Raw genomic sequence first — 25173 nt, forward strand, 5'->3', positions numbered from 1 at the left:
CTTATCTTGATTATTATCCAAAGAAAGACCTAGTTAAGCTGCAGCTGACCCAGAACAGAGCGGCACGTCTTACTCTTCATTGTAATCAGAGGGCAAACATGAATACTATGCATGCCAGTCTCTCTTGGCTAAGAGTTGAGGAAAGACTGACGGAATCACCTCTTGTTTTTATAATAAACAATGTGTTGCAAAATCCCAAATTGTTTGGATAGTCAACTTACACAGCACTGACAAACACTTCCCCCACCAGCCATGCCACCAGGGGTCTTTTCACAGTCCCCAGGGCCAACAAATTAAAGGAAACGTACAGTATTATTCAAAGCCATGAGTGTGTGGAACTCCCTTCCATATCATATAGGGCAAGTGAACAGCAAACCTGGTTTCAAAAAACAAATAAAACAACACTTCACGGCACAACGCCTCTCCCCCATGTGACCTACTTGTTGTGTGTATGTACTGACATGTGTGTAACTGATCGATGTACACACGCACACTACATGTAAATGTTTTTAAAATGTATGTAAATTGTAAAGTATTTCATCTGTAATGTATTTTTCGTTATGTGTCGGACCCCAGTAAGCCTGGCTGTCGTCATTGGCGTCGGTTAATGGGGATCCTAATATATCAAATACCCCATAATGTAAAAGTGGAATTATGTTTTTCAGAATTTGTACAAATTAATGAAAAATGAAAAGCAGAAATGTCTTCAGTCAAGTATTCACCCACTTTGTTATGGCAAGACTAAATAAGTTCAGGAGTAAAAATGTGCTTTTAAGTCACATAATAAGTTGCATGGACTCTGTGTGCAATAATTGTATTTAACATCATTTTTTAATGACTATCTCATCTCTGTACCCCACATATACAATTATCGTAAAGGTCCCCCAGTCGAGCAGTGAATTTCAAACACAGATTTAACCAAAGTCCAGGGAGGTTTTCCAATGCTTTGCAAAGGAGGGAACCTATTGATAGATTGTTTTTTCCCCGTTTCTTTTTTACCGGACATTGAATATCCTTTTGAGCATGGTGAAGATATTCATTACACTTTGGATGATGTATCAATACACCCAGTCTCAACAAAGATTACTAATTTTTTTCTTGCTTTCAAATAGGCACATTTTTATCTTCTCTCCCCTGCAACTCTTTCCCGGGTCCTTGGTGTACAAGATAAAGTAGTGCACTATGTTTTCCATCAATATACCCGGTAAAATAATGGTTAATAAACAACTCTAAGGGGGTCCTATAAAATCTGTGATTTTCCCTGCCAAAATTATGTTTTGTATTTTCCCAAACTATGGTCCCGGTTACATCTTTCCTGTTTTATATATTTTTGGTTTTCACTCTCAAAATTAAAATTGTTCATTTTTTGGGGTCTGGAAGAAAACTAAACATTTCATATTTAATTTAATTCACTAGCAAGTGAGGAATGTGCTAACGTGCCGGTCTAGCAATGGTTCTGTACTGTTGCTGCTCATTTCATGGCAAAGTTTGCAAATAATAGATACAAATGATATACGCTAATCTGCCAGGTAAGCCTACTTTGCTGGTAACATTTAATTGAGAAGGTTTTGGGGAAAGTATTTCTGTCAACCCACAAGACAGTTATCACATCAACTTGCTACACATGGGGTGATTGACAAACGCACCCACCACAGACAGACAGATGGGCAATATTGCTGGATATTAATTGGCAGATATTGTGCTAGGTTTGGCTTTTTAAGCCAATAATGGCTAACCAGGGGTGGGATAATGTCAATGTGGCGTTGATTAAATAGTAGCTGAGAGCTTGCGCTGTCTGATACTTGTGAGATGTGTTCATGACAGTTTGCGATGGAACATCTGAAAATTGCTTGTACTTTCAGAATTGTTTGGCGAGCTACGAGCTACTGGTAGCTTGCGATCAATCTGTTGGAGACCCCTGCATTAATGAACACCACTCTCCATATTTTCAAGCATAGCGGTGGCTGCATCATGTTATGGGTATACTTGTAATCTTAAAGGACTGGGGAGCTTTTCAGGGTGAGAAAGAAATGGAATGGAGCTAAGCACAGGCAAAATCCCAGAGAAATAAACCTGGTTCAATCTGCTTTCCACCAGAAACTGGGAGATAAATTCACCTTTCAGCAGGACAAACTAAAACACAAGGCCAAATCTACACTGGAGTTGCTCACCATGAAGACTCAGTGGCTGAGTTACAGTTTTGACTTACAGTAAATCTGCTTGAAAATGGCAAGACTTGAAAATGGTTGTCAAGCGAAGATCAACAACCAATTTGACAGAGCTTTAAGTCTTTTGAAAAGAATGAATGGGCAAATATTGTACAATCCAGGTGTGCAAAGCTCTTAGATACTTACCTAGAACAACTCACAGCTGTAATCACTGCCAAAGGTGATTCTAACATGTATTGACTCAGGGGTGTGAATACTTATGTAAATGAGATATTTCTGTATTTAATTTTCAATAATTGTGCAATGTTTTCTAAAAACACATTTTCACTTTGTCATTATTGGTAATTGTGTGTAGATGGGTGAGAAATGTTTTTTAAATAAATTTCGATGTCAGGCTGTAACACAACAAAATGTAGAATAAGTCAAGGGGTATGAATACTTTCTGAAGCACCGTATGTCCAGAGACAGGTCATCTAAAGCTTTCCCAGGGTTAGAGCCCATTCTCTATGGGTCATGACCTAGGAAGTACCCAGGGCCTGAACTTGTTGGGACAGCTGGAGAATACCAGTGGATATCTCCTCTGCCCAACACAAATAACACCAAACCAGAGAGACACCCATCTGGCACTTTAATGTAGTGTTCTGTGGAGTGAACTCTAACATGGAAATCCTACGCTTCATGAAACAGTTGAGAAATGGCGGCTGGCTTGAATTCAGTCGTCTGACTTGAGATCATTTAGCAGGATGTTGGTCACTTCCCCACTGTTTCGCTCTCAAAGATCTCATTGATCATTTCTGCCTTCCTTTCCTCCATCAAAGAAAATCAACTGACATTTTTCCGTTTTGTTGTAGTTTTTTTGCCTTACTTCCTCGAAACAGCCAACAGAGAGGGAAGGACAAATGACTCATATTTTGAAGGGACCTCAGTAGACTGCATTCACTGGGAGTGAGTTGAAGCCGTGGTCAGATCTTTCTCACAGCGAAGCCCCGTGAGCTCCCTCAATGGAGGATCTTGGCACGTTCCACTGGAAGTCACAAGACAGGGGGTGATGGGGGGGGATTAAAGTGGTAGGGGCTGTAATCGGCCTTAATTGAGTTTTGATTCCAGAGCTGTCTGGACGAGTCCATCAGAGAGCTGCCTTTCAAAAGCCACTGATGGTGAAGGGAGGGGTGAGGAGGGGAGGGGTGCATGAGCTAAATTGAGACATAGTTAATCAAACCCATCAGTGCTAACTTTGCTAAACCTCTCTTTTAGCGGCAATCCTGCCATGATAATTACTTCTCTCCCCTCCTTCAGCACAGCTGCTAAGATGGAAAAGTTCAGTATGAAGTTTGCTCTCTGACGTCACATGCGTAGTACTACTACTACTACTATAGTCAGTAATTATGTTTTGGTTTTGCCTTAATCTCTTTGACGCCAGTCTGGGCATAAGGTCTCCTAACCTAGCTTGGCCTCTAGCATTCTGTAAGCACTCGGCCTGTCTTTGTGTAACCACATGCTTTACTGCAACTGGCTTGGTGCATTGACTGTATAATTGGATCTGCATTAGTGTGTTTGTGGTACATGTAGGTTTTAAAATGTGTATTTCTGTGTTTGTCAGATGCCTGGGTGGATCGCTCAGTGTACATTTGTGAGTGTGTCTGGTAGTGTATATTTCCATGATGTTTCCATGAGAGACAACAGGATCCCTGTAACCCAATATATGTGAACCAGTCTGAAACTCTAGCAGAGCGTAAACTAATAGGACACGCTACTACTATCCACTTCACCCTTATATCTTTCTCTGCTCTATCCTCAACTGAACTGCGCATAACCTCTCCATAGTATACAGATAAAGATCATGACTTTACCAGGGCTGCTTTGAATACATTCTGTCCCAGAGGTGGAGAGAGTAGTTTAGGTGTGTCTGGTTTTATAAATGTTGACTCTGTAAGATATGACAAGGGAGTTATCTGTATATAGCGTGTAACATAGCTACATACATCAGAGTGGGTGAGAGTTGAGTGAGATAGATGGGTTTGTGGTTAGCAACAAAACCGACGCGTGGGCAACTATGGGGCAAACAGACTGGGTTGGCTTAGACTGTTGATAACATGTAAGCTATATTTCATCTTCAACTGTTTAATGAAAACAAATACATTTGCACAATGAGCACTTGTTGTCTCTAAAATACATTGTTACAGTTAACTAGCTAGAGAATTTTAACCATATTAGCATAGACGTGACATCAGTCAAAACAACTCAAAACAAGACATGGTATCAACAACAAGATAAAACAAGCTGAAAAGAGATACTTCTGATTCCCCACAAGGCAGCTTCTTGTCATTGATGCTAGTCATCTGACCTTTCAGAATCATAACAATACACACCTTCCGGCCACATTGATGCGCACGCATCATTTTCATGAAGTTGTCAGCCAACCCGTCTATACTGCTGAACCACAAACATAGCACAGATTAGCCCCGACATTCCTATGCTGTCCCTTAGACGACATAGCCACGTCAAATTGTATTGACGAAAACCTATAAAACTAGTAATTAAAACAGACTTCGAAACGCAGGTCTTTGTTTGTTTGGCTTTCATACTTTATTCACTCATCACCTGAAGCACGTGCACAAGACGGAAGTACATGCAGGCGAAGTATTGCAGGTGTTTACATGGTTTTGCGCATGTGCCAGGTGATAAAAATCTCAACGGTAGTACGAGCCCAAGAACATACTTTTTTAGTCCGAGGACCTTACATGTTATGTTCAGAAGCGAATTGGCTCTGGCAGCCAAAACAGCTAAATACAGATAAACGGGAATGGATTTTCAGCTACTGTTCTAGAAATAAAGCCCTCTACTTTCATATCACATCAAAATAATTTCACAAATGCTAAATATACAATTACTGTATCTGTTTTAACCGGTTTTAACACAGTTGCAGGCGACAGTATCTTTCAGTTACAACACTGTGGTGTTCTTATTCTGTTACACACAGTTGGTCGGAGAAACAGATGGCTTATAAGTACTCCTGTGGATACTTTTTCTCAAATTCCTACTCACAAAAGGACAAACCGATCAGACAACTGGTAGAGTAAATGGAAATTAAATTATATTCAACATTCTTGTTTGTGAGAGGAAGATTTACAGTCCAAGTTCAACTAGTAATTAAACTACATTTTGCAGAAGCTTTGTGGTAGTTGAACTAAATAAAAATCTAGGTAGTTTTCAGTAGTTAATAACTTTTTTGCCATGTAGCTAACTCTTAGAACTACACCCTACCTTTTTCCGCTAATATAAAGCAAAATATGGGTGAAGTAGACAAGAATTATAATTTTAGTTATAGTTAGTTATAATATAGTTTAGTTAAGTAAACTATATTTTTCTTAAGGGTAGCTTAAATTCTTTCGTTGTTATGTAGATGATAGTTTGGTAAACTATGACTTCAGGATATCTTCCCCAACACTGCTGATTTATCATGCAAAGCACAAATAAGATTGTAGTAAGAGAAACAACTATGACTACAAATAAATACTCTTTCAAGTTGAAAAATACAGGTAACTGACAAAATAATGGAAACACTTGAGAAAATGAGGGATACAAAGTATATTGAAAGCAGGCGCTTCCACACAGGTGTGGTACCTGAGTTAATTAAGCAATTAACATCCTATCATGCTTAGAGTCATGTACAAAAATGCTGGTAAGGCCATTATTTTTGTCATTATTTTGGTGACCATGGCTATGCCAACATAGGATGACAATGCTCCCATCTGTCACGCACTGACCGTGGAGAGCTTTTATGTCTCTATTTTGGTTTGGTCAGGGTGTGATTTGGGTGGGCATTCTATGTTCATTTTTCTATGATTTGTATTTCTTGGTGTTTGGCCGGCTGTGGTTCTCAATCAGAGGCAGCTGTCTATCGTTGTCTCTGAGAACCATACTTAGGTAGCCTTTTTCCCACCTGTATTTGTGGGTAGTTGTCCATGTATAGTTGCCTGTGAGCACTACGTTGGCATTACGTTTTCGTTTTGATGTTTGTTGTTTTGTTGGCGACATCTTATAATAAAGAAGTATGTACGCTCACCACGCTGCACCTTGGTCTACTGTTTCCACCTTAGACGATCGTGACACCATCCATAGGGCACGAGTGGTCACAACGGTTTGATGAACATGAAAACAATGTAAACCATATGCCATGGCAGTCTCAGTCACCAGATCTCAGCCCAATTGAACACTTATGGGAGATTCTGGAGCGACGCCTGAGACAGCGTTTTCCACCACCAATAAAACACCAAATTATGGAATTGCTTGTGAAAGAATGGTGTCGCATCCCTCCAATAGAGTTCCAAATACTTGTAGAATCTATGCCAAGGTGCATTGAAGCTGTTCTGGCTCGTAGTGTCCCAACGCCCTATTAAGACACTTTATGTTGGTGTTTCCTTTATTTTGGCAGTTACCTGTACATGTGCCCTGGAAAATCAGTGAAGACAATGAGCTATGCATGGGCCTAATGTATAAATAATTACATATACTGTAGGTTTAGAACCCGGGGGAACAGCATTTTAACATTTGAAGTTTGTTTAAGGTGAATTATTACTCTATATGTGACCTGGAAATCCAAGCGAAACATATTACGTGCCATGTAAACCAGTGTGACGGTCTGTCTACGTACCAGTTTCTCCCCAGAGAGAACCTCCAGTAGTTTGATGAGCATGCGTCCATCTCTCAGGTCCATATAGAGGTCAGTGATCCTGCAGGACACTCTGGCTAGGTGGGAGTTGACCCACTTGGTGAAGGTCTTCTTCTGCACCGCTTCACGCTCATCTACAGGGAGGAGCAGAGAGAGAGAGAGAGATCAGGGGTTAAGTTTTACTTCTGCATTCTACAATGGTAACATATTCACCAGGTTATCATCTGGGGGTAGAAGGTGTGTAACGTATTTTACAGTTCAACTAACGTGTGCTCTTCTTTAGAGACTGACACACACACCCAACATCCTGCTATGATTAAGTTCTGGGCACTCAGAAAAACAGCGGCACATTATAGGCTACGAAGCTAACACTCCAGCTGTGCAGCTAACAGAGTAGAACGTGAGGGTTTGCAGGCCTCATCAGAAACAGCACATTCCACTCATCCTTCCTGTTTATGCCAGGTGTCCCTCACTTTCCTGGGCGGAGGGTTGTTGGCCTTTGTTACTGTTCGTCTTCTGTTGAAAACATACACCAAGGCGTCATTGTTCTTGGAAGAACTGTGTAGGGTGTAACTTCCTCTGTCTAAGAAGTACAATGTAGATACTGTAGCTAGCTAGCTAGCTAGCTAGCTTCTCTTTCACAGCAACAGAGTACTGTAAATATCAACATTTCACAGGCCAGGTGGGTTCTTAGTAAACATACTTGAATACCCAATATGTTTATTACAATTGTTGTCTGAAACAGTCTTATTCGTAAACACCATCTTTAAATAGCCAGTCTTGTTTGCTCAAGCTAAATGTTGTTAGCATAGCTGGAGTTATTCTCACAGAACGACTATATTCCTAACATAATGGTCTTGCTGCCAGATAGTCTTCTGCACATACTGTAGGCCAAGTGATATTTGCGCTGGTCTCCAGTCTACTGTACATGCTATTCATGCGGGCTAGCTGCTGCTAGTGTTGTTAGCTGGTCATGTTCTCACAGGGTTGTTCTAATGTAGTGTTCCCATGCACCCTTACAAAAAAGGATTGGCGTTTTGAAACTGCAGTAAAAGTGCAGTAACTGCAGTCGAGTGTGGTATTTTGGACGCAATAATTGCAGAAAACTGCAGTGTATTGTAGTTGAACTGAAGTTATACTGCACTCTAACTTTAGTTACACTGACAAATTACTGCAGTCGAGTGTGGCATTTTGGATGCAGTATTTTCAGCATACTGCAGTTATACTGCACTCTGACTACAATCTTCTTTCGTAAGGGCAAGGCAGGTGGTCTGGCCCAGGCTTCTCATCCTACTGCAGACCCAATAAACATCAGTCACAACGTAGTACAGGAGCCAGGTCCAAGAGAACCAGCTGCCCCGGTCAGCCCATACTGTATCTGCTGCATTAGCCATGAACATCATCATGACACACACACACAAACAGTCTTGTTTTACAAACCTTGTGGGGACACACAATTGATTCCCATTCAAAATCCTATTTTCCCTAACCCCTAACCTCGAATCCTAAACCCCCAGAAATATCATTTTTCCTTGTGGGGGCCGGCAAAATGTCCCCAGTTGGTCAAAAAAAATAGTTTGTTAACTATTTTTGTGGGGACTTCTGGTATAGTTAAGCATGTCCACAAACACACACACACACACACACAGTGTGCCAACTAACGTCTCCGCTTCACAAGGTATTCCTCATATGAACTCAAAGCCTGTTGCCATGGAAATCTGGCTTTGAGAGGAAGTTTCACAACCTCCCTCCATCAGGGTGGGTCTCTCTCTGTCTCGCTGACTGTGAGAGATGACACCCGTTAACAAAGTGCACTGATGCACTTTCCCTTCCAGCTCCAGCCCAGCCGTTAGCTCAGAGGACGTTGCGACATCACAGCGTGACCAGACTGCTAATAAAGCAGCAGCATGACTGTGATATCATGTAGGTACCAAACAGCACACTGTCCAACAGCCTGACAGCCGGGTCCCAGAGATAGTAGATAGTGGCCTTTATGAGTCCCAGTGCCCAGGGCAGAGGCAGATGGAGGCGACGAGACAGAGGGAGCTGTGTGCCCCACTGTGGGGGCCCAGTCAGAGCATCACAGAGACAATGAAGCCAGTGTTCTCTGCTCTCCATCATACCACGCAAAGCAGCATCAGATGGCATCAGGCCTTATCACTGACTAGACTAAGTAACATTCAGCTCCTTTACTGTGACACGGGCTGCATGGTTAGATCATGCCTGTGTGGCCTCAGAGGGGCTAGGTTAGTTATGACTTTGGGAATCAGGAAAAGGCTTTGGAAATCAGGATGGGGCTGGATATGCTTAGCAGCACATAAGATACCAAAAAAAAGGAACAGAATGAAAGGTAGCTTCAATAACAAAACAGTAAAGTGAAATAGTCCATTCACAATATACATTTTGCTTTATGACACATGACCCTGTGTTCTGTTCAAGGTTCCAATTACTTGTTGACACAATCAGCTGCAGTTCAAAAGGGCATCAAATGTCTAAAATAAATGTGCGTTCTAAGGCTGAGATAGAGACGGATGGAGGATATGGGTGGAGCTGGACATGTCCTGAGTGTCTGTAAACAGGGTTTCCTGCAGGGGAGAGCATCTGGCCCTCACAGCAGAGCCCAGGAAAGGGAAACCCTCGGTCAACAGATATACACACGCTCGCATATATACACACACACACACACAACACACATACAATAACTCCTTATCTCAACCTGCAGCTCTCTGGCTCTGCAGAGTACAAACAGTAACCCCCTCGGACCACAATCCCGACAAGCAGTCACAGACCACCATCACAGACCACTGATCAAGACCCACAAACCACAAGTCTACCAAATGTTCAGACCACAATCTGTGGACAGCCGCTATGCTATGCATGATGTCCTGATCACTGAACTGTGTGCAATCAATGTCAACTCCTTACATCAAAAATACCTCAAAGTTAAATGCTAAGCATCCTATTAGTCTGCCAAGACCAGAGTTGTTTTACTATGTGTGACTGTTGAAAGGCAGTGTTAAGTTAAAAAGCCAAAAGCAGTAATACAGTAGTAATGTAGACTGTATAAAAGTGTTAAGAATATTATGTAATAGCAATACAATGCAACGTCAAACTATCATCAGGCCTGGTAGTACATGGCTCTATTACCTGAGAGGCCAAGTCAAGGGAAAGAAGGAACTAGGAAAGAGAGATAGAGTTTGACGGTGAGATAAAAGACAAAATGACAGAGATGGATGTTGTCACATCCTCTCTCTGGCTCCTCAGTAGATGATTCTGGAATTAGTGTGAGGCAGCCGGTGCACTCACACAGACACCGAATGTAAAGGAGGCACGCTAGTTTTCACAGGCGTCTGCAGGGCCTTAGGTGTGAATGTTGAGCATTTCTGTGAAACGGCTCCAAAATGGACTGAGGTAATTAACAAAAGAGTTGTGAGTTGGACAAGGAAAGGACGTTTAAGTCCAAGGTCCCCATTTCCAAACCGGTGTCAAATAAAGAGAGACAAGGCAGACAGAACAGGACCGTTTGATGACACGTCCTTCTGAGACACTGGATGAGTTTGGATATGCTTGGGAGGGGCGATGGCTCGAATAACCAGTCATCTGAGCCAATGGCAGAGCCATAGATTGAATCCCAGTGACATTTAGCAGACTGCACCCGGTCATACGAGGACAGGACTCAGTGGAGCAAAACTAAGTTGATTTTAGAGGAGGGAGGATGTTACACAGCTGAAATGGAGCTCATACATTAGTGAAGAGGAGTCTGAACAGATTCAATGTAAAGTCAGTGAGCTAAGAAGAGATAAAGACACTGCAGTGGGAGAAAATATAAATGTTTTTTGGAAGCTAAAGATAAAAAAAGCTGTAAGTGACAAATTAAAGAGCACAGACCTCTGGGAATGAGATGAAAGCGAAACACTCTACAGAAGCGGGCGGGCGGAAAGGATGGAACAGGCAGAGCAGTGACTGTATACTAGGAGGATAGTACATATATACAATCATCTTTGTTGATAGCGATGTTGTGTTTCCATAAGTGGATGAATTGGTCTAATTTATGGTAAATTAATTTATGGTAAACCCTTAGCTACCTCTTCCAATTCAAATGAGCTCCAAAAAAAAGTGAATTATGACAACATTTGTATTGTTGTGTGACTACAGCGCCTGTAATAAAACACAAACACAGATTAAAGTTCACATTGAGCGAGGCGTCAAAGCGGATAATCAGCCCGCCCTCGATTGGGTCATTATAATTCAAAACAATGCATTCTAAAATAAATCACACGCTTTGTGTATAAGCCTCTTTGTAGAGGCAGTGATAGAACAGGCTAGCCTACTCTGCTGATTGGCTACAAATACTTTCATTCTGCTAGGTAGTCAAAACCCCCACGTCTCAATGTCAAGAGAGGCGTCTTAAATTACTCAGTGGCTTATCAATAATGCTGAACCAACAGCGGGGCTATTTCCAAAGTGGCTGTAACACACTGTCTGTCTGTGTGTGTGTGTGTGTGTGTGTGTGTGTAGGGGCAGCCCCATTTAAAGCAGCACATTGATATGCGGGGTCCTCTTTGGGTCAATACTAAAGCTCACAGACACAGTCATGCATATTAGAGGTCGACCTTGACCCCGGTGTGGGGAACAAAGGTTGCCTCCGGCTATACTGGCTGGGCTGGGGTGTGGCCACATGGCTGAAACAGAGACTTGGCCAGGATATCTAGCTAGTAGCTAACCCCCTCCCCTCTCTGACTGTTCTGCCCACACAATAACTCTATACTGTACTATACACTCTACATGTGACTTGATGTACACTTTAAAGCCAACCTCTTCAACCTCAGGAGGCTGAATAAATGTGGCTTGGCCCCTAAGACCCTCACAAACTTTTACAGATGCACAATTCACCGCCTGGTACGGCAACTGCACCGCCCGCAACCGCAGGACTACCCAGAGGGTGGTGCGGTCTGTCCAACACATCACCGGGGGCACACTGCCTGCCCTCCAAAGCTGGGGCCGAGAGACTGAAAAACAGTTTCTATCTCAAGGCCATCAGACTGTTAAATATCCATCACTAGCCGGCTACCACCCGGCTACTCAACCCTGCACTTTAGAGGCTGCTGCCCTATATACATAGACATGGAACACTAGTCACTTTAATCATGTTTACGTACTGCTTTACTCATCTCATTTGTTTATACTGTATTCTATTCTACTGTATTTTAGTCAATGCCACTCCGACATTGCTCGTCCCAATATTTATATATTTCTTAATTTCATTACTTAAATTCTATATTTGTGTATTGTTGTGCATTGTTAGATACTACAGCACTGTTGGAGCTAGGGAACACAAGCATTTTGATACACATATTTAGATGTTATTTGCTGGTGTATGTGACGAATAAAATTTGATCAGTGTTGGGGAGTACTGAACTACATGTAGTTCAACTAGTAATTTAACTACATTTTGCAGTAGCTTTTCAGTAGTTAACTTTTTGCAATGCAGCGATGTAGCTAACTACTGGAACTACACAACTTTTTTAGCAAAAATGTAATATTGGTGAAGTAGGCAAGAACTCCCTTTATTTTTCGGCATCACACCTTCCTAATTTTCACTTCAAAACATAGTGTGTGTGTTAAATAGGCTAAATTACACATTCTGTTAACATTTGACTCCAGAGTGATCTGTCTTGCAATTAGTCTATGACATTTCAGATTTAGATATGATAATATACAGTTGAAGTCGGAAGTTTACATACACTAAGGTTGGAGTCATTAAAACTTGTTTTTCAACCACTCCAGAAATTTCTTGTCAACAAACTATAGTTTTGATAAGTCGGTTAGGACATCTACTTTGTGCATGACACAAGTCATTTTTCCAACAATTGTTTACAGACAGATTACTTCACTTATAATTAACTGTATCACAATTCTAGTGGGTCAGAAGTTCACATGCACAGTCAACTTAGTGTCTTTAAACAGCTTGGAAATTTCCAGAAAATTATGTCATGACTTTAGAAGCTTCTGATAGGCTAATTGACATAATTTGAGTCATTTGGAGGTGTACCTGTGGATGTATTTCAAGGCATACCTTCAAACTCAGTACCTCTTTGCTTGACATCATAGGAAAATCAATAGAAATCAGCCAAGACCTCAGAATTTTTTTTTGTAGAACTCCACAAGTCTGGTTCATCCTTGGGAGCAATTTCCAAATGCCTGAAGGTACCACGTTCATCTGCACAAACAATAGTATTCAAGTATAAACACCATGGGACCACACAGCCGTCATACCGCTCAGGAAGGAGACGCGTTTTGTCTACTAGAGATGAACGTACTTTGGTGCGAAAAGTGCAAATCAATCCCAGAACAACAGCAAAGGACCTTGTGAAGATGCTGGAGGAAACCGGTACAAAAGTATCTATATCCATAGTAAAACGAGTCCTATATCGACATAACCTGAAAGGCCGCTCAGCAAGGAAGAAGCCACTGCTCCAAAACCGCCTTAAAAATGCCAGACTACAGATTGCAACTGCACATGGGGACAAAGATCGTACTTTTAGGAGAAATGTCCTCTGGTCTGATGAAACAAAAATAGAACTGTTTGGCCATAATGACCATCGTTATGTTTGGAGGAAAAAGGGGGAGGCTTGCAAGCCGAAGAACACCATCCAAACCATGACGCACGGGGGTGGCTGCATCATGTTGTGGGGTGCTTTGCTGCAGGAGGGACTGGTGCACTTCACAAAATAGATGGCATCATGAGGTAGGTAAATTATGTGGATATATTGAAGCAACATCTCAAGACATCAGTCAGGAAGTTAAAGCTTGGTCGCAAATGGGTCTTCCAAATGGACAATGACCCCAAGCATACTTTAACAGTTGTGGCAAAATGGCTTAAGGACAACAAAGTCAAGGTATTGGAGTGGCCATCACAAAGCTCTGACCTCAATCCTATAGAAAATTTGTGGGCAGAACTGAAAAAGCGTGTGCGAGCAAGGAGGCCTACAAACCTGACTCAGTTACACCAGGTCTGTCAGGAGGAATGGGCCAAAATTCACCCAACTTATTGTGGGAAGCTTGTGGAAGGCTACCCGAAACATTTGACCCAAGTTAAACCATTTTAAAGGCAATGCTACCAAATACTAATTGAGTGTATGTAAACTTCTGACCCACTGGGAATGTGATGAAAGAAATAAAAGCTGAAATAAATCATTCTCTCTACTATTATTCTGACATTTCACATTCTTAAAATAAAGTGGTGATCCTAACTGACCTAAAACAGGGAATTCTTACTTGGATTAAATGTCAGGAACTGTGAAAAACTGAGTTTAAATGTATTTGGCTAAGGTTTATGTCGACTTCTGACTTCAACTGTATCATAAAGTAGTTTGGATGTAGTGAACTACTATTTCAAAGTAACTTTAGTTAACTAAACTATATTGTTCCTAAGGGTAGCTGTAGTGTAGCTTAGTCTTTTCCAGTGTGAAGTAATTGGTAGCTTGGTAAAATATATTTTCTTCCACAACACTGCATGTGACACTTTCACCCTCAGATTTAAAAAAACTGAACGAATAAAATATTGCACAAGTTCCTGAGGCATTAACAAAGGAATTCAAAACAGAGTTAAGAGAGACAAAATGTCAGGAAGCTTGTCTGCCAGTCCGGCTCCCTCTTTCCAGAAACATACAGTACCAGGGAAAAGTTTGGACACACCTACTCATTCAAGGGTTTTTCTTTATTTTGACTATTTTCTACATTGTAGAATAATGGTGAAGACATCAAAACTATGAAATAACACATATGGAATCATGTAGTAACCAGAAAAGTGTTAAACAAATCAAAATATATTTTATATTTGAGATTCTTCAAAGTAGCCACCCTTTGCCTTGATGACATATTTGCACACTCTTGGCATTCTCTCAACCAGCTTCATGAGGTAGTCACCTGGAATGCATTTCAATTAACATGTGTGCCTTGTTAAAGTTAATTTGTGGAATTTCTTTCCTTCTTAATGCGTTTGAGCCAACCAGTTGTGTTGTGACAAGGTAGGGGTGGTATACAGAAGATAGCCCTTTTTGGTAAAATACCAGGTCCATATTATATCAAGAACAGCTCAAATAAGCAAAGAGAAACGACAGTCCATCATTACTTTTAGACATGAAGGTCAGTCAATACGGAATAACTTTAAGTTTCTTCAAGTGCAGTTGCAAAAACCACGAATCGCTATGATGAAACTGGCTCTCATGACGAGCGCCACAGGAAAGGAAGACCCATAGTTACCTCTGCTGCAGAGGATAAGTTCATTAGAGAGTTACCAGCCTCAGAAATTGCAGCCCAAATAAAAACAGACACATCTCAACATCAACTGTTCAGAGGAGACTGCGTGAATCAGGTCTTCATGGTCAAATTGCTAACATGAAACCACTACTAAAGGAAACTAATAAGAAGAGACTTGCTTGGGCCAAGAAACACGAGCAATGGACATTAGACCGGTAGAAATCTGTCCTTTGGTCTGATGAGTCAAAATTTGAGATTTTTGGATCCAACCGCCGTGTCTTTGTGAGAAGCAGAATAGGTGAACGGATGATCTCTGCATATGTGGTTCCCACCGTGAAGCATGACGGAGGAGGTGTGATGGTGCTTTGCTGGGGACATTTATTTAGAATTCAAGGCACACTTAACCAGCATGGCTACCACAACATTCTGCAGTGATAAGTTATCCCATCTGGATTTCACTTAGTGGGTTTATCATCTGTTTTTCAACAGGACAATGACCAAACACACCTCCAGGCTGTGTAAGGGCTATTTGACCAAGAAGGAGAGTGATGGAGTATTGCATCAGATGACCTGGCCTCCACAATCCCCCAACCTCAACCCAATTGAGATGGTTTGGGATGAGTTGGACCACAGAGTAAAGGAAAAGCAGCCAACAAGTGCTCAGCATATGTGGGAACTCCTTCAAGACTGTTGGAAAAGCATTCTAGGTGAAGCTGGTTGAGAGAATGCCAAGAGTGTGCAAAGCTGTCATCAAGGCAAAGGGTGGCTACTTTGAAGAATCTAAAATAGAAAAAATATTTTGACTTGTTTAAAAAAAAAATGGCTACTACATGATTCCATATGTGTTATTTCATAGTTTTGATGTCTTCACTATTATTCTACAATGTAGAAAATAGTAGAAATGAAGAAAAACGGTCCAATGATACTGACGCCCAGGGCAGCTCTCTGCAGCTGTGTGTTTGGGGACAGCCAGGCCATCAGTGACCGCCGGCTAACCTAGTCACAGGAAAACACTGTCACATTGTGTCTTACTCACCAGAATACAGAGCTAATCAACACTGCATTGTTTCATATAACAACAGTCTGTAGGCTACTACAGCCCGATGTAATGTCCCTTTATGACCTTTTCTGAAAAGTGATTCCAATGCCTTTGAAATGAGCTGGCAAAATCAGCATCTGTATCCTAGAATTAACTCTTTCTCTAGGTGTGTTAACACCTTAATCCTGAGGCAAAGAGAACTATAGCCTATTTGTGCCCCATTCAGCTGAGATCCAGAGTGAGAGAGGGATGATGGAGAGAGGGAAGGGTGAAAGGATGAACAGAGGAATAAAGAGGTAGCAGTGACGGTAAATCAGGCTAGCAGCAGCCTAACAACTTCACGTTGGTTGTGGCGCAGCACCCCAATGCCACATGTCCCAGATTGTTGTTAGCAAACTGCAGTTTAATTTTGTCTACATCTGGTTGGGAGGAATTTGGACTTTTTCCTCGAGACAATTCACGAAAAACACACAAATACCATGCACCAAAATAAACATTACGATACGGTGAGACATTCAACAAAATGAAATTCTGGCTGAGGCCTTTGGTGGCTGATGTCATTCACAGTTGCCTCACCCTATGGTGGCTGGGGCGGTAATTGAAAGAGATGTGGACTGCAGGTCATACAACTGTTCAGCTACCAACACAAAGTCTACATGTACTGTACAGTATGTGTGTGGAAAAACTGCATGTACAATTGGGAATTCTGTGTGGCACTGTCCTGTTGAAGATAGCTGTGCAAATGACACAAGATGGATGAAAGGCTTCAGATGACTCCAGCTAAAGCATACACAGACAGATGATCTGTATGTATACACAACCCTGCTTGTCCATGGAGCGCAGATTTACACATCGCTTCACTCTCCAGTCAGGACACAGCTGTGTGCCCCTGCATTCACACCAAGTATACAACCACTCACCCCTGGGGTTGTCCTCCCAAATGTTTCCACCCTGCCTCCCTCTAATGTAGGCCACATTGTTTCACTTATAAATCTGTAATTTCTCAACTTCCTGCTCAGTGCAAGGTGCACACCCAATACCTGCGAGAGAGGGAGAGAGCGGTTGAAGGACAAACAAGGAGGAAAATGGCTGCCACAGTGTCAGTGCCCTTTCTTATGGGCCCACACATGATAGCTGGCACACTGTGTCGAACAGACAGGCACCTCAACAGTACCCTAATTTACTGAACAGGGACATAAAAACACCCACCAAAAAAATAAAAACCCAGAAAACATTTTCCTATCGGGTTATGTCAAGGCTGGTCGAGCAGTATGTTTCCCTTCATTGTATTAGTACAGAGCCAAGGGGAGAGTTACAGAGAGAGAGAGCTACAGCTGTGTGGCCTCACAAGGGAGATATCATTCATGTTAGTTTATTACTCAAGTCATACACTCGGAAACCCAGTTGAAAAATGAAACTGTATGATGTGTTTCCTGTATAATCTTCCATAACCACATCTGTGAATGTGAACTGTGTTCATAATTTTTGCAGCCTGTTTCTAGAGATGACTATTCACTCACTCATTCAGAGAAGAACCTACAGTTACAGATATGACTATCTGAGAGCACAAAGAGTACACGATTTGCTTAAGTGCATACATTACTGTCCATTTTTGTATCTAAAGCTACAGGTAACTGCCAAAATAAAGGAAACACTTGAGTAAATGAGGTATACAAAGTATATTGAAAGCAGGTGCCTCCACACAGGTGTGGTTCTTGAGACAATGAAGTAATTAACATCCCATAAGAGGTGAGGTCACGAATAAAAATGCTCAGTTGCCCATTATTTTGGCTACCATGGCTTGAAGAGATCTCAGTGACTTTGAAAGAGGGGTCTCAAAGGAGGTTAGGGGATCTAAAGGGAGCGTGTTTGTCTCATTCACCAGATCTCAACCCAATTGAACGCTTATGGGAGATTCTAGACCGGCGCATGAGACAGTATTCTCTACCACAATCAACAAAATACCAAATTATGTAATTTCTCGTGGAAGAATGGTGTCGCATCCCTCCAATAGAGTTCCAGACACTTGTAGAATCTATGCCAAGGTGCATTGAAGCTGTTCTGGTGGCCCAACGCCCTATTAAGACACTTTATATTGGGGGTTCCCTTATTTTGGCAGTGACCTGTATGTGTTAGATCAAACACAGTCACACAGAAGACTGTATACTAGGTAGTCGCTAAGAGTAAGACAAGCCTTCTGACGTAGTAAAATAAAATAAAAACATGACGCTGTTCACAGGGAATCAGGCGCAATCCTCAGTGTGACAATAAATACTACGCGCAATGAATGAATCAAACTTCAAGCGCAACAAGCTAACGTTCTGAACAGAACCAAAATATTTTAACTGCTACATAATAGCTCAGATATGTCAACTTTTTCCATTCTTGTGTTTTAAGAAGCTCTGAAATCCTGCAATCATGTGGAACATGAGCTGTTCAGGAGATATTGGAGCTGTTATTCTGTTTAACGAATCAGCCTTGGTGTAGTGAGGAGATGGCAGGCAGAGTCAACCACAGCGGAGTCATGAAGTCATATGGAGAGTAGGAGGGAGAGGAGAGGTGCAGGGCACATGCTAGTCATTCTCTCTGTTGCTTTAGGCATAGAGAAGAAACTCCAAAGCAAACAAATTCACTGAGCGTTAAAGAGAAGCTTTCGGTCCTCATCTCAACCTCTTTAGGAAGGACCAAGAGGCTTTTAAGACCGGATCTATATCACCTTTTACAGTGAACAAAAACAGTATATATATAGTTCAGTCTGCTGCTTTGGATATTACATTAGGACGATAGGTTTCACATATTGGAACTGGAGCTCATTCTGACTTACAACCTAATGCTATGGACTTCCACTAAAAAGGTCCACTCAATTTATTGGCAGTATTACTGATAATAAACATAACCCAGGTATGAAATGAAGTCTTACAAGAAACCACGTTTCCCCTTATACAGAGGCCAAGGCTGTGACATAAGGGTTGGTGTGTAGGTGCTATTCTAGGAGGGGTAGAGCCCACAAGCCTGGAGATAGAAAAGCTCATTATATCAAACATCTGTCTTTAATAAGAGAAGGGGGAGAAGAGAGAGGGGGAAAGGGTGGGGTAGATAGAGGGTGGAAGGTTGGTGATGTGCTTCGAAAACTAGAAGCTTTCTGAGACCCTCTTATGTCAGACACACATGCAACTGACGCTCTCTCTCTTCCAGCCACACCCTGTAGCGTATTGGGGAGACATGCGGACAGACAAAGACAGACCAGCCTGGTTGGCTTTAGCCTAACTCTGTTCACTCTCGCATGACTGTTATGAAGACTAACACAAACAGGGCTTTGGGCCATTTGACCTGGATCGTATAACATATCTAAACTCACATTCCCAAAGCATCCGGACCCAAATCCCATGCTTCCGTGCCTTTCACCAGGGTGGAATTTGGGCTCACGCCCCAGTACTTACCATGACGTTCCCTGTACTGATAGTGTGGATACCTTGCCTACACATGTACCAAGACTCAACACTACTAAATTAGTTTATTTTCCTCACAACACTAAACGCCAAGGTTCTTGATACAGAACGTCATGTTGAGACAAACCTCTTCTATGGCTGTAACAAATCTGCCTTTGCCTACCAGGGCTACTCAGCTGATCAGCCTGCCTCTCTCTGCTCTGCTGGAGTAGAGGTTTACCCTTGACTGGCCAACTGTTGCGATCTGAAAGAGGTGCCCTGCACATGTAGCGACATTTCAGTTGATTGGTGAAGCCGACCTTTGTTTTGAAGGAAGAAAATCAAACAGTCTGTTTGTTCTCTGACCGCCCTGTAAGAGAACAGGCAAGCCCAGTGTGTACCTACTATTAATCTCCTGGCAATGCTTTATCTTAACAAATGCTGACCACTTTCAGTGTTTTACTGTAAAATCTTCTTGTTAGCAGAATGAACAAGAAAATGTAACACACAATGTACCGTTGCAAGTTCATTTACATTTCACAATGCCAAATTGAATGTAGTATTGGTGCAAATAACCAAAGAAACTATAAGTTATGCAAAGACACAGAGTTAATTTTGAAACCTCAGAGAGAGAGTGAGAATGTACACGGGCAACATCTGAAAACGAGCACATTTAAACTGGGAACCGGGACACCCCACTGTCCATACCCATCCGCTCCAAAACACACTCAGGGCCAAGCATGCCTTTCACAACCAATTACATTTGACAATACTGATACTATCCCAATCTGGGCCATCCAATGAGCTTGGCTTCTTTTCTGCTGCCTGGGTCATTTTCCCTCTTGATAGCTGGATGAAAGAGGCTGCCTGTCATCTCAGCATTCCCAGTCTCTGTCACTCCACTCCCATTCATAACAGTCTGGGCCACACTGCATTGGCCTGGAGTTGATAGGCTGATACAACCTCCATTGTCAGAGGGATCCGGAGGCCCCTGATGGGTTTTAGGGGGTTCCATGCAGCGTGGCTCAAGGCTTGATATCCATACAGTCTACAGCCCTTTAAAGTCAGTTTCCTACAAGGCAGACATTTCAACAAGTGTCTCACCCTGTGGACTTTCTCCAATCAGAGTTGTGAATTGGAGCCAAGAGCGGAACAGAGGCAATGTTTCCCCTATATGCATTTAGCTAAATTGTGGCCACCACTGCAAAAAAATGTTATAATTTTTTTTTTTTAAATCGGGATGGTAAAACATTTTCAGTGTAAACTTAAACCACTAAAACTAGATATAAAGGATGTCGAAATATAATGAAGCAACAATAACCAAAAATAAAAACTGAGAATTTAAAATTCCAATGTTTGAGTCACTCAGATAACATAAGACCATGGCATAAGCCATGGCAAAATGTGTAGAATTGCAGAAAATTAGCTTTGAAATTGCAATTCTTATCTCGACTTCATTACATTTAAAAAAAAAAACAAGTGTAGGAAACTAGCTTTAAAACTGTAAAATGTTCTCCCCCCATGTCAAAATGTGTAGAATTGCAGAAAATTAGCTTTGAAATTGCAATTCTTATCTCGACTTCATTACATTTAAAAAAAAAAAAAAAAAACAAGTGTAGGAAACTAGCTTTAAAACTGTAAAATGTTCTCCCCCCATGTCAAAATGTGTAGAATTGCAGGACATTAGCTTTGAAACTTCAATTTTTTTCTCAGCCCCAAGACAAAATGTGTACAATTGCAGGAAACTAGCTTTAAAATAGCTCAAGTTTGTCTCTGCGGACAAGAGAAGGGAGTCTAAAACTGCACCATTGGCCAACCAAAACTACACAGGTAGGCTACATTTATCTGATACCTATACTAAACATGTTGGCCTGTACTGTGTAGCTATGCCAACCTGAACATGTAGGCCTGCACACTGTAGCTACACCAATCTGAACCTGATGGCCTGAACTGTGTGGCTATGTCTCCATCACACCCATATGGTGACATTATGTTTGATATCCATACAGTCTACAGCCCTTTAGAGCATTTTATGTCTTTCTTCCCTCCCAGAAGACATCACTATCCACACTAACTTTGTCTGCTGCAAAGGTCTGTCATTTCCCCTAGTGCCAGTACTTTCATTGCCAGATAGACTTCTGAGGTCATATGATGGATAGAAAGAAGAGGTAAGAATTCAATGCAAGCATCACAGCATAGTGTTTTTCTTTTTACCACATGTGATTTTCTTCTACCTCATGTTTGCTAACCAGGGCCTCCATCATCGCTGTAATGGTCTAGGTCATTTATGGATGTGCTGGTGGCCATTTGTAAATGAAGTTATAAGAGTGCCAAAGACCGGAGTCCTCCTATTCTCTGACCAATCAATCATACTAAGGCTGGTGAGAGACCAGACACAAGGACTGCCCATTTCATCAGGTTGGTATAGTCTCCCCCTCTTTCCCTCTAGCTCTTTCTCTGGCCCTCCTTAACCTTCAGCACAGCTCCAGGAAACGCAAGATTTACACTTTCCACCGAGCTCATGTTACACCATCTCGAGTCCAGGGAGCATAAAGAACTGTGTCACTATGGCCTCCCAGACATTCCAACCCTACACATCCACCCAGATGGACATATAATGTAGTGTGAAGTCTGAAGACATACTACCACCTGTGAAAGATGTACTACCACGTCACTTGACAGATATTCTGTTTTTCATTATAGTATCATTGCGGCACAAATCAAAAACACATTCAGCCAGACTTGGAACCAAGAGCCTCCTCTTCCCTCTGCAACTATTCGATATACAGTACAATCAAAGCAGCACAACAGGTATGGTTTTCCACTGAGTCATTGATTGAATTGCTCTGGGAATGCAGCAATGACTGGCCCTTTCATAAAGATGCCAACTTCCTTCCTCTTTCACCCTGTCTATTTTAGAAGAGTTGTTTATTCATTCATCGTGGCCCCTACAGCACACAGGGGCAGTGCAGGAAGAGTCTGTCAGTGGTCTTACCAGGCTGATAACTGTCTTGCACCAAGCAACAGTTAGGCGCTAGAGCTGACCCATAGCCAAATGGACTGGCCTCAGAAACCAGACCCAAAACAATAAAGATTGGAATTGTCTGTGAATTTATCAGTGCCTTCATGTCCAGTACTAAACACCAAAGTGGGTGCACACAGAGAGCTTATCATAAGCTAGTGTTCTCCATGCTGGTCCCAGACAGAAATATGTAGCTGAATGGGACAATAGTTCATTGGGTCAGCACCTTTCTCTGGCACACTTCTCTGTACAGAGAAAGCTAATGCAGAAGACCAATAAGCGACAGACCAATCTGCCACGTTTCAACACTACATTATCTCAGCGATGCCACAATACTTGGGCGGTATCCCTCCCTGTCCCATGTCTCTGTGTGGAGTGAAAGTGCTGTGCTGTCAGGGCTGCAGTGATTCATATTAAATCAGGGGAGACTCAGTCTCACAGTGACATTGGCTCGTAAACAAATTATTCGTCACATACTTCGTAAACATCAGGCGAACTGTTCACGGACCCTTCCCAACAATGCAGAGAGAAAAATAGAGAAATAATAGAAAAATAGTAACATGAGGAATAAATACACAATGAGTAACGATAACAGAGACGCCTCTGGAGTCATGGGTTCCATAGGGTGTCTGAAGAGGTTCAGAGGCCTCTCTGACACTAGCATGCTAATGAAACCACAGAGGAGACTGCCAGGAAAACGTATCATTCACTAATACCTCATCTCAAAGATATTTCATTATGCAAGCTAATAAAGTATCGCAATATCTCAATATCATAAGTCAACACACTCATTCATTCCTGGCGCCTGCGATGATGTACCTGTCTGTGTGTACACGTACTGTATAATGCTGTTTGCATGAGATTGTGTGCCCCCTGCTTCAACTCAGCCCTCGTGCTCCAGTTGTGACTTCCTTGTATTTCACAGCTCTGAGCACAAGACAACAACCAACCCTCACAGGATCCCAGTCAATAAACAGCATCTTGCCCACAGAAATAACAGATGTCAACAAATGATCAGAGGCCATACAAGGCTTTGTTTGTAACGTAGAGTGAGACATGACTTCTGTCTCAGCTAAGATGAGGAGTCGTGTTTGTTCTTTAGGTTTTGCCCATGAGAAAGGGAATGAGAGCAGCACTGACAGACCCAAACATACACACACTTCAATGAGCAGGCAGGGCTGTGGAATGCAGGCAGACTGCACGGGACAGACAGAGGGGCTCAAATGCTCTTCCCTCTGTTCGGCGCATGCTCAGTGGAGCGTGCTCCATCACAGCCCTCTTTCATCCTCTAATGTGCTGCGAAACAAGACAACGTGAGACTCCTCCTGTCTGGTTAACAACTCCACAACACACCGTCTAACAAGGAGCAATGCCAGGGCTCTCCTCCTCTAGCACCATGCTGCTTACAAAGCAACACAAGAGAACACCGCCCCTCCCACTTCTCTTCTCCTGCTATTGTCGTCTTGGAACAGCCAGTCAGCTGCAGCCATGCTGTCTGGTCTGAAAGGCACATTTTAAAATGTCTCTTTCCTTTTACCCCGTTGTCTCCCTAAAAAAGTGTCTCTGTACACGTGTAGCTGATATCCAGTCTTCCTCTTTTCCCACCCTGCACTACCTCATCAATATTTCATTAGGTGATGGATGGCGTCTGTCATTGCCTCATGATCCCCCAGCCCTCTCCCTCGTAGGAATTAGAGGATGCTGCGACCCTCTCCTATCACTGACAGACAATGCAAAACAAAGACGGGAAACCTTACATCCCCAGGCATCCTGAGATTCACAACTGCTTCCCGACACCATGAAATCATATGTCTTTATGAACCGGATACTACAGACACTTCCCGATTGTCAGCTATCATCGGCTAGCTTTAGCGTGCATAGCAACGCTGGTAAACAAAGCCCTGGGCTCTGCTCTGCTCTGCCTTCCTCCCTACTTATCTTACCTTGCAGCTGCTTAAAACGGCCTTCGAGTTGGTTGTAGTTGAAGGCAGCCTGTTTAGCAGAGTAGCCCGGATCAGGGCCGGGGCTGGAGGCAAGAGAGGGGCCGGGCCCAGAGGAAGGGAACAGGGGCCCTGGGGAGTGGGACCCTGGAAAAATAGGCCCTGGGGACAAGGGGCCAGGCATGCTGGTCGCCCTCTGTAGCTCCATCAGTCCAGTAGAAAATAAAGGGCTGGAGAGAAGAAGGGTTCGCTGGTCCCCCTCCTTCTAAAAAAGAATGTCCAGTGGTGGTCCCTGTAAGAGGTTAGCTGGGAGAGTCCCTCTCTGGGTGATCGTGCAGCAGTTAGCCCCGAGGTGAATTGCTGGCTCAGCAGCACCGCAGCATCATACTCGTCTCAGTCTTCTGTCCTCCCTCCTCTATCATCCACCCATATTCACACAGCACAAGCAGCTTGCTGACACTAACACGCACAGTGAGAACGATAAAGTGCTGCGTTCCAATATGGTAAAAGCCACATGGAGAGAGACAGAGTGAGAGAGAGGGAAGCAGAGAAAGCACGCTGGACTCTGTACTCCTGCAATGAGCGGAGGGCTGCTCAAACACTGCACACCTTTTACAAACCTTAGGGAGGGGGGAGGGGGGA

The 25173-nt window shown here is 42.6% G+C and overlaps 1 protein-coding gene across 2 annotated transcripts in view; it reads right to left on the minus strand.

The window, feature by feature from the left end:
• LOC139570997 (spectrin beta chain, non-erythrocytic 1) overlaps window positions 1-25173 on the minus strand; it is a 136594-nt gene that overhangs the window by 55769 nt on the left and 55652 nt on the right. Inside the window, exons 1-2 of one of the 2 annotated variants that reach the window (XM_071393428.1) lie at window positions 24535-25108; window positions 6823-6974 (exon numbers count right to left, since the gene is read on the minus strand). In XM_071393428.1, the coding sequence (XP_071249529.1) occupies window positions 6823-6974; window positions 24535-24739 (357 nt within the window). In that variant the 5' untranslated portion in view covers window positions 24740-25108. Of the gene's footprint in view, window positions 1-6822; window positions 6975-24534; window positions 25109-25173 lie in introns of those variants that run through there. The other variant, XM_071393429.1, reaches the window with a different exon arrangement.

The sequence above is a fragment of the Salvelinus alpinus genome, chromosome 3 (assembly GCF_045679555.1).
Source record: "Salvelinus alpinus chromosome 3, SLU_Salpinus.1, whole genome shotgun sequence".
NCBI classification, from domain to species: Eukaryota; Metazoa; Chordata; class Actinopteri; order Salmoniformes; family Salmonidae; genus Salvelinus; species Salvelinus alpinus.